At 40.4% G+C, this 14,539-nt stretch overlaps 1 protein-coding gene across 7 annotated transcripts in view; it reads left to right on the top strand.

Moving 5' to 3' along the window:
• The window catches only part of LOC106722702, a 173,182-nt gene extending 158,916 nt beyond the window's left edge, over window positions 1-14,266 (top strand). For all 7 annotated transcript variants that reach the window (XR_003096015.1, XR_003096011.1, XR_003096010.1 and 4 more), the window contains 2 exons: window positions 6,692-6,799; window positions 12,934-14,266. Coding sequence is in view for 1 of the 7 variants with exons in the window: in XM_025214151.1 (XP_025069936.1) it covers window positions 6,692-6,769 (78 nt within the window). In the remaining 6 variants the exon portion in view is untranslated. The remainder of the gene's footprint in view (window positions 1-6,691; window positions 6,800-12,933) is intronic.
• The last annotated feature ends 273 nt before the right edge of the window (window positions 14,267-14,539 follow it).

The following is a 14,539-nucleotide window of genomic DNA, read 5'->3' on the forward strand; positions in this document are numbered from 1 at the left end:
GCCCTCACAGCAAAAAACTGCTATGTTCTGAGTGGTGCTGAGTTGGCGGCCAATCTCAGGGGAGGCTCATGCCCCCATGCCCCACTACCAGTCATCTGTGGACACCAGCCTCTTCCCACTTATTACAAAGTAACTTACTGCACAGTAAATTTAAGCCAGGATAAAATGCATGTGTAGACATGTCCTGTGAGTTCTTTCTAGGCTACCCACCCATGGCAGCCTGTATTCAGGAAAAATATAAGTAACTATTGGGAAGGGTTCTATTCTAATCTGCTTAGATTTTCATACTGTGCTTATCACCATGCCACCTCTATCCCCAGGCACCTACCTGTCAATTTGGATTGCTCTCCTGGGGCAAGGCGCCTACAATTTAGGCAGTGGTGTTTTGAGTGAAGACACCTACAGGGTTAATTGGTATTTAGACATTAGTCTAAACCTGTGTCCTCTGTGCTACTCATTTTCTCACTCTAGTTGTCATTTCCTTGGTCCCACTGAACACACAAGATTTAAAGCAGGGGCAGGCATTTATTTCAGGCAGAGGGCTGCATGGGTAGCCCCGCCCCTTGACAGGTGCCCCACCCCCTAGTCACCATCTTGGGACTGGAAGTCCCATCCCTTAAGTCCCAACCTTTGCCAACAGAAGTTCCTCCCCTTGCCCCAAGAAGTACTCCTTTCAGCAAGGGGTTTTGCCATCTCTGAAACAGAAAAATACCAAATTATATTCTTAAAAGCAAACATCTAAAACATTCATTAATTTGATTTCAAAAAATATTTTTGTCCTGGTTTACATGTGTTTGTGTAGTATACATAGAGGTGATTGCATATAATAGCTTAACATGAAGTCTTACTGTTGTATATTGTTGGGGGTGGGTATAGGTATGTGGGGGGCTGTGGATGTGTGGGTATGTGGGGTGTAGAGGAGGGTGTGGGTGTGTCTGTGGGGTGCGGATAGGTGGGGGTGTGGGCATGTGGTGAGGGAGCATGTGGGGGTGTGTGTGGATATATGGAGTGTGGGTGGTTATGGGGTTTATGGGAGGGTGTATGTGCAGGGGAGGGTGGCTAGGATGTGTGAGGGAGTGTATGTGTAGGGATCTGTGTGTATGAAAGTGAAGGAGGGGTGTGGGTGCATGTGTATGGTAGGGTGTACATGTGGGACTCACCCCACAAACACACACACACATACAGCCCCTCCCCCCACACACACACACATACCAGCACAGCCTGTGCTCCCTGGTCCGGCGATGCGGCCAGGAGCCACCTGGTGCTGGAGCAGTGCAGGAGTAGAAAGGCAGGGAAATGGCTGGGGGTGGGGTGGGACAAGGCTAGGCTCCTGGGTCCTAGTGCCCTTGGCTCCTGTCATCTTTGACAGGCAGCCAAGAGCAGATAAATATTTTCTAAATTTTTAGGAGCCCCACAGGCCTGTTAGAATAGCCTGTCAGGCTGGATCCAGCTCATGGGCCGTATTTTGCCCACTTAAAAACAAAGAATGTTACAGGGCAAAGGGCAGGAAATGTTTCTTCCACCAACTGGAATTTTTTATGTAACTGCATTGGTAGAAAACCAACTTTTAGTTGCTTTTTGGGGCTTGGAATGGTTTCTTGTCTTGCATGATCCTTTCATTCTTAATTACACTGGAGTTTGCACATACTAGTTTATTCTATATTAAATAAGTAAATGTATTAGGGCGCCTATACATATGCAGAGAGGCTGCTTTGACATGCTGTAATGACAACACGTTGGAGCAGGCTCAATTAGTCGAGCCTACTGGAGCGTGGTCATTACTAGACTCCAGCAGACTATGGCATCATGTGTATCAGTATCCCTGCACTGAAAAATGGTGGCAGGGGTGCTTTAACTAAAGCCCGTTCAACAAGCTTTAGTTAATGACACTCTGGGCACTTAAAGCAGTTATCAGAGCTGATTAAATTAAAGCACCTCCACCATCACCACCTCCTGGAGCCTGTCTATCTATAAACACCCTTAGTGCCTACATTTACTTCAGCATAAGAATTTATGGTTCACAGAGAGAGATGTGGCTTAGGTACTACACATGGTTTAAGATCAGGGCTTAGATTTATAGCAGCAGTTGATTTTACAGAACGGGTAAAATCCCTTGACATAATGCTGCAAGGCATACATTGCAACACTTTACCAAGACATCATAAGACCAGTTTATCATGTTATTTCCCTAGACCACTGCTTTTCAACCTGTGGTCCATGGACGATCCCTGCGGGGTCCACTGACTATGTCTAAGGGGTCCACAAAAGATGACTATGATCAGTATGTGAATATCCACATTTACAATTCTGCACCTCCATTCAAAATTTCCAGAGAGGTCCGTGCCTCGATTTAACATTTTTTTTAGGGGTCTACAAATGAAAAAAGGTTGGAAACCACTGCCCTAGACTGTCTCAGCTGCTGGCAAAGTAAGAAGAAGAAATTCCTCTCTGATCCGATAGCATAACTGAGGGAGGGTGACCAAGGTAGCAGCCCCTGGCACTGCCTTTGTCAGTGGGCACAAAAGCAGACACTACCACAGCGGCAGCAGATACTACCACAGCAGCAACTGACCACACCACACCAGTCGGCATGGCAACAGCTGGATCTGCTGCGCCTGTTGCAGATTCCTTAGAAGTTGAGCTGCTCTGCTATGCTTTTACTTGGGTCAAACTTAGAGACTCCATGTAGGCTGCATATGGGGTCCTGAAGAGCTACATATGGCAAAGGAACCAGTCTGATGATCCTTGGCTACTGCTTACATAAATTACCTAACATTCTCCATGCAGTTAAGTGATACTTAAACATTTCTCAAGATAGATGTGGAATTATTATATAGGACGGTTCTGATTCAGAAATGTGCTATTTGGGTGCAATATAAGGAGGTATATATCAAACTGGTATAAATTGTCATACCTCTATTATGTCAATAGAGCTGTGACAGTTAACTCCAGCAGAGGACATGTCCTTAGTTATGTTGTATATTTTGTTGCAGGGGGAAGTGGAGAAGATAAAAAAGTTTGGTGGATTTGCTATGGCTGACATCACATTCCAGACCTAAGAGTTGTCCAGTTAAGTTGACACAAAGTTTGGTGCTACTCGTTGCTGCTCAGTGGACATGTCTACACGTGTATTTACGCATGCCTAAACTTAATGTGCCTTTGCTTAAGGCACATTAAGGCAATTTAGGTGCACATGTACATATGGATGAACTAATGTGCATTAAGGCACATTAAATTTAGGCACGGATAACTAAGTTGCCTTAGCATACATGCAGATGCACTAATGCGTACTAACATGGTGTGTGTCCATTGACATATACCACGTTAATGTGCATTAGTGCATCTACACATGCGCTAATGCAGCTTAGCTAGTCACACCTAAATTGGATACCTGCTTTATGCAGGTATCTAATTTAGGCTCACGTAGCCTTAAATTGCCATTTTTAAGGCACATTAAGGGTGCGCACATGTAGACACACATCCTTAATGTGCCTTAAAAATGGCGATTTTAGGCTAAGCCAGCTTAGAGGCATGTGTAGATATGCCCAGCTTTCCATTGTTTTTAAGATGGTCCAGAGCAGAAAAGGTAAGGCAGGGTGGGATACTGTTATTGAAGAGAAAAAGAGTCTTGTTTAATGACTAGAGCCTCCTGAATTCTCTTCCCAGGCCTGAAACTTCCTTGCTATGTAGCCATGGGCACTTAGAGGATATCTTTGAAATGTACATGTTTCTTTGGTTGCCTCAATGTTCAGGTGCGGTGCCAGACTTGTTGCTAAAAGCTTGATTTTCAGAGATGCTGAGCACCTACATCTCCTAATGACTATATCTGGACTTGTGAGTACTCTGCTCCCCTGAAAATCAGGTCTTAAGCTTTTTTGCTTGGACACCCAAAATTACTAGACATTTTTGGAAAATAATGTTTTAAGTTTTCTGTCCCTCTGTTACCTCAACTACAGAAGGGGCAGAGGGGGGAAGGCTCATGAGTCTTATTCATCTTCATTCACTGGGGCACTGAGATAAATTAGCAATGTTTGGGAAGCAGTTGTTAGAAGAAAGATGTAGAAAGATCAGACATCTCCCTATATTCATTATAATAATGAGAAGGTAACTACTTCTGACAAAAGAAAACACAGTTGATTCATTTTCTTCACCTTTTTAGCAGCAAGGAGCGAAATGCATTCCTAATTGGCACAGTTCAACCAACCTTCATTTCCTCCTACTGTCACACTTGCCTCCCAGAGCATCTAGTCTTCTCTCCTTTGCTTGCCACATATGAAGTATGCCTTTAGAATATTATGTTTTAAATAAAAATCTTCTTGTTTCTTTTTCATACGTTTGTTATTTCCCCACAGATTTTTCCTCTCTTTCAAATTTTGGCCCTGTCCCGATTTCTGAGCGCTGCCATCTGGTAGTCATCATTTTCTACCACTGTGTTCTCAGACATGCAGCAGAGTGTGAGCTCGCTGTGCTCCTGCTGCTGCTATCAGCCGTGCATGTCACGCTTGGCAGCCATGTTAGATTTGGGCAGAAAGCCCATCAGGACTAATACAACAAATCAACTGATTAGCAAGTAGACCTAAAGATTATGCTAGAAAAAACATTGAAGATAAATATTTAAATCTTGCAAAGCAAATAGCTCATAATAAAAATAAACAGTTCAACTTTTATTTATAAAATATATATTTTTTAAATCTTATATTGCTATTTACTGAATAATAGAACTGTTACACACACAGGAACCATAATTCAATCCTTATTATTTTGTGGCTCTGGGCAGTTCTATGAGAATTTTACTTATTAAATTAAATAGTGTTAGCTGTTGTTGGTTTATGGCACCTGGAATATTAGGTAAGTGTAACATAAATTGAAAAAAATACAATAAGACATAACATTAAAATTAGCGGAACTACTTCAGTTTATACCAACTAAGGATCTGCCATAATATGAGAGGAAAATAGTGTTATTTTAAAATATGATTGTATTTGATTCAGTTTTTTAAGCACTTATCTAATAATAGCCATTGTACAGCAACCTAATGAATGACATTTAATTAAAAAGCACTTGCACATTTAAAAAAGGGGTAGAATTGCTTGTTGAGGGCACAGAAACTGTGTTAATGTAGACCACCTTAAGATGTGGCCCATTGCCTTTGAAATGTTGAACTACCCTAAAATGTTTTTTAGTTTTTTTTAAAGAAACTTGTTAACAAAGTTCCATTTTTAGGTAGCATTGGGCACATCTACACAAGACATTTACTGTGGAGTTGACTAATTAGCTCTTCAGTAAACTTCTCGGCATCTACATGTGCAGGGCAATTAGGATGGACTACACTAATTAAATACAAATAAATATAAGTACTATCCTGCTGCAGATTTTTTTACTCTTCAGCAGCACATGTGTAGATGCTGACAGGGCTGGCTGGAGTGCAAGTGTACTTCAGTGTGAGGGCTGCCTGCCAGCTAGCCCCTCACTGAAAAGCCTTCGTACCCTAGTCAGCCCCTCTGCAGCACGTTGAGCTATGGGGGGAGCAGCCCTGGGGTGGCAGGTTGACCCCCTGGACCTCCTGCCCAGTGGGGCTGCTCTGACCCAGTTCAATATGCTGGGTGCACGTTCAAATGGCATGCCCAGGCCTGGGTGTACGTTCAGACAGCACGTTCAAATGGCACGCGTCACATTAATTGCACATGTAGACGTATCCATTATGGTTCATTTCTGAGAGAATTACAGCTTGGGGCCTGCTCCTACCAAGATGTGCACTGACTTCCTGCATGACTCCTTGTGGGACTTAGGAACCTATGGTGTATGCTAGTGTAACATGTAGTCTTTCAAGATCAAGAATGTCTCTGCTCTAATATATGTTTATATGATTACAGCTTTCATAGTTACTTAGGCAGCCACAGCACTGAGTTTAACTTGTGTATGTATTTTCCAGGCCATTTTCTAACTGCTGCCCTTTTCCAAGTATTTTCCACTGGTTTGGTAACTGGAATGGTTTCAGCATCTTAAAGTGTGTATACATAAAACCCATTAAACAGCACTGTGCTGCAGCACACATAGTATCCAATATCACTGTAAAAGTAAATAAACCCGGTATAGTTGATATGGGAGAAACATGTAATGACTCACTCACCTTTCAGAAAGGGTATACATGTACACATGCTGTTTGAGCCAGATTCACCTCTGGCATGATTCCAGTTGTGTTCGAACCAGGGTAATTTTGGCTCTCCAAACTTTTTTTTTTTAAATCCTAAAATAATCAATTAATTATTAATGGACTTCCTACCCCATATGGGCAGGTGGGCCACCGCGAAACACTGTTCTGCTAAAGGTGTTGATTTATGACATAATCCAAAATTCACTGTGGCCAATGAATTTCCTTTCATTAATTTGAGTGTCTTTGGATCATGTCCTTTAAACCCCTAAATGCAGCATAGCACTTTAAATTCAAAACTAAAGTTTTTTTTATTTTATTGAGTCCTGAGCCCCATATCTGAAGCCACTGATGTAAATTGAAAATGTCCTGTTGACTTCAGTGGTCTTTGAATCTAAGTGCTGGGATATTTTTCTTCAAGAAAAATTCCACTATCTTCTGAGGGAATTATTCTGAGAAAGAACAGTAAATAGGACTCTTAGCTGGCAGATTTGTGTCATTGTGATTTCTAGCTCCAAATAATTTCATGTATACTTTCAGGTGAGATACAAACTAACACCCAAACCAGATGTGGTCATGGAAAATCCTATAGCATTTCCAAAAGAGGATGGATGTTAAACTTGGTGTCCTGGTCATACACTTACTAAGGTAAAGAAATTGTGCCTACTTTAATCCTCCCTGCAGTTTCAAATGACTAATATTTTTCCAGTGCCAGCCTTAAATTGTTATGTGGTGCTTGATATATTGTGCAACAACTGCAGTTTGCCACTCCAGAAGTAACTGTATTGCAGCAGTGAATGAGTAATTGCTATGCATCCTTCATCTGCTTCACAGGTGTGTCGCAAAGCGTAAATTGCTTTTTGCTCCTCAGAGGATAGGAATGATACAAGTGCAATGTGTTATTTTTATTAGACTCATTTGAAAAATATTTTGAGGAAAATGAGCAAATTTGGTGTGGGTGACATTTGCCAGAGATTTGGCCTGGGAAACTGAAGCCCTCTCTCCATTGAACCAATTCACACATGGAAGTTTTGGAAAAGACCCCGTTGTGCTGTTTGGCTCTACCCCTGCCTTGAAAGCAGTCATGTAGGGTAAAGTGGTAGGTTAGTCTCTCATGCTGACCTGATCCAGTTCTGTTTCTCCTATTGACTGCAACCAGCTTTCAATCTGATTCTCGGTCCTTTTATCTCTCAACTATAATTCTCATCAAAGGGTACTAGTTGGTGCCATCCATGGGTGAATCTAGGATTCTGCAAAAGGGGTGCAGCTCATCTGGCATATCATCACAAGTAACACAAGGCATATTATTCTCCAGTTAAATAGGAACTAGAAGCTTTACTAGTACGTTAAGCAGCTAGCACTGCATTTTTCAGTCTAAGATCAAAGCAAAAACAAATATAACTATTTGAATGTGCACTCATTTGCTAAAGTATGCATAGTTTTTAAAAAACAACAGCAAACTTGGCAAAAAATATTTGAAATAGTCAAAAGATATTGTGTCATTAGTCCTGTGCTTATTATACTTAAATGTCTCTTATTCCGATTCATAAAACAAAATCTCGCCTTCTTGAGAGTCTTGACAGTGCCTCTTATACTTCACTGTCAGTCATTTCTAAACCCAAGCTAATATTCATATAAAAAGATTAAGGTTGGAAGGGACCTCAGGATGTCTAGTCCAACCTCCTGCTCAAAGCAGGACCATCCCCAGCTATCTCATCCCAGCCAAGGCTTTATCTAGCTGGGTCTTAAAAACCTTCAAGGATGGAGATTCTATAACCTCTCTGGGTAACCTGTTCCAGTGTTTTACTACCCTCCTTGTGAGAGAATTTTTCCTAATAACTAACCTAAACTTCCCTTTCTGTAATTTAAGACCATTGCTCCTTCTTCTATCATCTGCCACCACTGAGAAAAATCTAGCTTCATCCGCTTTGGAACCACCCTTCAGGTAGTTGAAGGCTGCTGTTAAATTCCATCTCAGTCTTCTCCTCTCCAGACAAAATAAGCTCAGTTCCCTCAGCCTCTCCTCATAAGTCATGTGCCCCAGCCCCCAACCATTTTTGCTGCCCTTTGCTGGACTGCCTCCAGTTTGTCCACACCTGAGTTAAGGTTTTTGGCAAGAGCTAAGAAGCAGTCTGCAGGGCTGTGAAATAGAAGAGAGACATTATTAGGAATGGCTAACAGACAGCAAAAAGTGTGGGAGAAAGGATAGTATGAACAGTGGAACATTAAGACCATTAAAAATATTGTTAACACAGTAGAATGGAGAGAGATTAACAGGAATCAGGGAGAGGATAATGAGCCATGGAGCTAATTGGCTCTCTCAGCACTGCCTGAATAGATATGCTGCTCCCCTTCCCAAGCAGTTGGTTTAAAGTTTGGGTAGAGTAGGAATCAAGGGTGGGTGCAACTGGACCCATCCCTGGTGCCATCTTGCCATCTGTGGGCATTTTTACACATGCTCAAGGTGGGGGGAGCACTTTAATTAGAGCAGCTCTGAGAGCCACTCTAATTAAAGCTCCTGCAGCATCTCATGTATCAGTGTTTCTGCGCTTCAGAATGGAGGCACGGGCATTTTAACTAAAGCTCATTGAATGATCTCGCTGTCATTTTTAAGCATGGGGACAGTGATGCATGAGATGTGGAGGCTGGCTGGAGCGTGTTAATTAACATACTCCAACATACTGTAATTACACTGCATCAGAGCAGCTGCCCCGCATGTCTACAGGCACCCTAAGATAATAAATATATATTTCTTAGAAAATGGAGTATGACGGCCAAGCCATTTCATTGAGTCTGCTAAAGTCATTATTGCCAGGATCAATATTCAAAGCAGTAAGCTAGATATCTCTTTATATGTTTATGTGCCTCTTCAGCCTTCTGTTTAGAATATTTATATATTCTAAGCTTCCTAAAAGAGGTACCTGTGGTATTTACCACCCTCATAGGGAACCTTCTTAAAGCCATACATGTGTAAATGATTTTGAGCCCTTTAGATATTTGGCATTCTAGAACTGATATTGCCATTACTATTTTATCCCAGAGTCTGTTAATTATTAAGGGTATGAAGTATGTAATAAACCTGCTTTAACACTGTCACCTTTCCTATTACATCACAAAAATAACTAAGTTGGCTCAGTGCCTTTTGAAAAGTGACTGTTGAGGTATTCATTAACATCAGTTCCAATCCTCTGCAGAGTAGACATTTTTAACTGATCAGCAAAACAGTTGGAACATGGAAATGTCATATTTTTCCTAGTATTAAACAGTTGTTAAACTGGAAATGTAACTCTTGCCAAGTAGTTATTTAATATCCATGTTTTCTTGAAACATAGAAAATGAACATGCATTTTTGTTGCATTAGGTATTTGAGAGAGAGTCCTTTTTTGGCAGTTTAAACAATTAAACTAAAATTTACAAACATTTTGTAACATCAGAAAAAAATAATGAATTTCAAATTCTGAATATAAGATTTAATAAAAGGCACATTTTAAAGTGATATTGTTTTGGCAATGAATACTTGAAACTGTTAATAACCATAATGTAATAATACTTGGATCTCATAGCAAATAGTAGTTTACATTTTAAAACACTTCACAGATAATCATCACAACATGCTTGCAAGGTAGTTAAGAAATGTATTTTTCCATTTTACAGGTAGGGAGATTAATTCACAAAGGAATTTCACTAGTGGGCGTGTCTACACATTCAATTAATGCAACTGAATAAACTCTGGTGCAATTTGAGCCAGAGTAAAGTGATCCAGATGTCATCGTCTACATGTGTTTAAGTGCAGTAATTTACTCCACTGTCAGATAGTACTTGTGTCTGATGGGACTATCTGATGGTGCAGTAAATTAGTCTACACCAGCCTAATTGCCACACACATGCAGAAGGTGATGCTTTACTGCATGGCAAATTACTCTACTGTGCAGTAAAGCACATGTAGGCATGCCCAATCATAAATTTGCATCAGAATATGTAGTATTAGGTCATCAGTGTACCTAAACACTTCATATAGGAGCCAGTCTGTGGCATTATGGTCATAAGTTGTAATAACTGGACCTTACATACATGGCTAGGGTCAGTCAAAAAATTAGCAGTTTTGAAACTTTTATGCAAAAGTGAACAATGTGATAAGGTTTCCTCATTTCAAAGCAGTTCTGTATACGAAGTTAGTAATGGAGAAATAATGCACATACACAGTCTTAATTTAGAGGCAGGGCCTACAAAATATTCTGGATCCAAACTCCCCCCAGACTTACCCAAGTTCACATCTGAGTTTTCAGTTGAAACTGCTATAATCAACAGAAGCAACCTCAAAGGTTGGAAGTACCCATGATATTTGTAGAGCTTGGAGGTGTTTGACTCTGGAGTTTAAACCTGGTCCTTCACCACTGTGAAATGATTATATCGTTTTGAATGCCAGGTTGTCTGGTCCACTGCACTGCTTTCCTTAGATCTTGAGAGACCTGAAAAGGCTTCCACCTTGAAAAGGTTATATTGCTTGTATTCTTCACCATATAAGACAAATACCAAACAATACTCTTTCTTTAAAGGAAATCATACAGTGTGTAGCTTTCCCCCAATTGCGTTATGTAATAGCATTTTATTTTTAGGTAAAGGTACAGTTTGTGTTTAAAATTGAAAGCATTTCACATAGTGAGTACACATGTGTGTGTGTACATGCACCCACACCCACACAGGCATCACTGAAGTGCAGTCACTCGTGAGTGAAAGGATAATAGTTGACTAGATAACCACTGTACAGCTGTGGGAGGTAGTATTGTGACCAGTACAAATCCTGTGCTCTTAGGAAAAGCACTAAGGGAACACTGATGACCACACAAACAAAACAAGGTCTGTGTCTTCAGCTGATAGACACGTGCACAGTAAGCCTCAGGGAGGACAATTTTTCTTTGAAAGACTGAAGTGATTAATTGGCCTTGCCAAAATTTACACCTGCCATTTTAGGGAATTTAGGTATTTAAAACCCAAAGGCATAGCGACTGCTAAGTGGTAATGCTTTCTATCTCAGTGTTTTCCAAACGCTTTTATTTGCTGTTGATTTTCATGCATCTTCTGCCACCAGCTTACACAATTTATGCTAATAAGACATTGATATATTTATGCTGCTTTCATTTATGGCGTACCTGGCATACTTTATTATCCTAAAGACTAGTAAAAGGAAATTCAGTAACATTACAACATTAGCTCTTTATATATTTGGGTATTTGCTACAAATATGTGACATCTGTCATCATCCTATTTTCTCTTGTTTGCTTATTTTAGAATTATGGAGAATCACACCATTAAAAGCTTTGTGTAATAAATATGCACAGTATGCAACACAGTAACCTCTTTGTAATATCTGGTTGCAGTCCCCTACAGTGAAATGTTTCTTGAAGCTGATAAAATAACAGTGGATTTTATAGATTAAGACATTATTTTGTAATTTGGTTATAAATCTGCATTCTGTCTTCTTTCTGGAGTTCTTTAAAAAGTACGTTAGTTCATTGAAGGGTGAAGAAGTTGATGCCTGTGCCATCCCTGCAGTACTGTGTTACAGATCACCTATTAATTATTCAAGTGGATCTAGAAAAAAAATATACCTTTTTGGCATTGTACTCTGCCTCTTTGTCTTTCTCTTTTGAAGTGGGGCTGCCACAGAGGCTGAGGTATCATGGCCATGATACTGGGTCAGAGCACAATTGCTGTGTGTGATTCTCCGTGAGGTGTGCATTTATTGTTAGAGAACTCTCTTGCTGTGCGCTCTTTCTTGTCTCTACCTGCAGTGGAATAAAATTGATATGTAGTTTCTCCTGTTCCGTTGTTTTTTTCGGGTCTCAATTTTGATTCTGTTGGAAGTTGAAAACCCCTTTGGTTCCCCACAACAAAACCTAATCCAGACTATTACCTATAGGGTGAGACCAGGCATTATACTGAAATGCAACTTTGGATTTCTCTGTGTGTAATTGTTTATGTGATTGTCCATTGCTTTCTTTAGTTTATTTTCTAATAAAGATGACCATGAAAGATACTAAAGATGATTAAATTAGAATAGTTTTTAAAAGTTTGCTGTTTTATTGAGGCACTGAGTATACTAGAATTCTGACTGATATCACGGTTATTCCTAGCACTCTAAGCTTTACTGAATGAGGGGTGTTGTGTTTTGTCAGGCCAGGTGGTGGAGGGAGCTAACAGCTACCTCAAATTCTACCATAGGTGTGAGATTGGGAATAAATTATACTACAGTGGCAGTTATCCTAGTCCTGTTAACCAAAGTGTATGTAGTACAGTGGGGCATGTTTAGTTTGGCCATTGATTCAGAGCTGTGTTACTGTCCTTTGGGGGACAGCATATTTATTTTAACGAGCCATATAATTTCCCTGCAGCTTTGACAAATTCTTGATTCACACTTATCCATGCAGCACTTGTGAAAGTAAATTACAGAAACTCAGCTGTTGCCTGGGGAAAGATTATCAAGGTGCAGTTTGAAACAAACTTGCCACGCCCACATCAGCTTTCCAAATTTTAATGATGCCTTTTTGATAGCGGCAGAATCCGTTGGCTAGCAGGCATGTCAGAGCGGGAAATGCTAGTATTCACTAAAAATGAATGTTATATTCTCCTTCCCCTTCTGCATTTTGTCACAGACGTGTCTTCAAAGGTTGTAGCATGATTAAGAGTGTTTTAAACCTCATACTGGAATTAGTTAAACAAAGTGTTGCCTGTTATATAGCAAATACTATTTCAAATTTAAAATTGCTAATATTCTTCTATAGACCCTTTTTGTCTTCTAGGTTATCAGCTTGCAATCCAGCTATCTGAGAATACTGTTGACCATCATCTGATCAGAGTCTGACTGTCCTTTGGGGTGAGGTAGTAGGTTGTATAGTTTTAGGGTTATACCCTGCCTGTCAGATAACTATACAATCTACTGTCTTTCCTGAAGTGGCTGTGATATCAACGCTGGATATGGCTTCAAAAGATGTAACAGAAGTCTTCTAATTTGGATGGTCTTTGGCTATATCCACTCATTAGATATAGCCACTTGCAACTGAGCTCTAATGGAATAACAAACCCTGTGTTGTTCATTTAGCTTTCATAGAATGCTACAATTTTTGTCATCCAGATAAAGAAACAGTTGAATTTCCACCATCTGCAGTGAATCATGGTGACCAATGTGTACTACATGCTCTCCAGTGAGGATGATGTTAGCTCTCACTGTGCTTCCCTCCTCCCCTTGCATGTGTGTCAGGGAAAGAACCAAAAGAATAAGACAAATTGCCCAGTTCTCCACAACCCCGCGCCTTGTGCAGTCAGGTAATATTCAACAGAAGTGGATATCAAATGCTACTTTTGCACAGCTGTAAATCGCTGTTTAAAGTACAGGGAAATGGTGAACTGTACAGAAGGCCAAGAGCTGGCCATTTGGAAGTTAGTTTCCATGCCAAGAGAAATGACACTAGGCTGCAGAGGTTTGTTGTTGGGTTTCTGATTGCTGATTTATCTCATTTTTTTGCATTACGTATACGTGAACAGGCCATCCTGACTGCTACTCCTCTTTCTACTGGATTATTCCACCCACTTACACTGTGACTCCCCTGGACAGCTCTGAGGCAGGGCTGAAATCACAAAGTTCACAAAGATGCTGTTCTTTCTTTAGTTAGCAAGGAACAAATCGGCTCTGAAAGCAGAGGGGAATTCTACTGGTGAATTGTGGAAGCAAAGGCCACTGAATTGCTAACCTTCTTCGAAGGAATTTCCTGGTGCTCTGGCAGGGTGAGGTAGTAGGTTGTGTGGTTTCAGGGTAGTGATTTTGCCCCAATCAGGAGATAACTATACAACCTACTGCCTTCCCTGATGAGCAGTATTACAGCATCTCAGAAACTCTTAATCCTTTCTGTTGTAAGTGAAACCAGGATTTAAATCTACCTCCATGACCAGAAAAGTGAGCCTGTGTAAAACTGGAGTGATCTTGTCAAAAGCAGCTTTTGATCTTAACTATAGGAGAAGGAAGCACTTGCAGATTAACTGTGTTTGTTTCTAAGTGTATGTTTTAAATTCCATTTATCAAAAGAAATAAAATAAAGACAAGTTTTGTTTGTTTCCAAATTTTGTCTGTTCCTGATGTATTTGATTTCTGCCCTGATTCATTTACATGGAAAGAAATTATAATGGGAGCCAATGCCCAAAGTACTGTGATCTCATATTCTTCATTTGCATATGCCCATTTCTTTCTAACTAAAGTGCAATTTACCTACCTACACACCGGTCACGTTGAGCAATATAACAACCTGCCTTCCCTCTGACAGTCTCAAAGTACTTTATAAACACTACAGAACTAAGTCAAACAGCAGCCCTCTCTGAGCTCAATGTTATCTCTGG

Source organism: Alligator sinensis, unplaced genomic scaffold (assembly GCF_000455745.1).
Source record: "Alligator sinensis unplaced genomic scaffold, ASM45574v1 scaffold91_1, whole genome shotgun sequence".
Taxonomy (NCBI): Eukaryota; Metazoa; Chordata; order Crocodylia; family Alligatoridae; genus Alligator; species Alligator sinensis.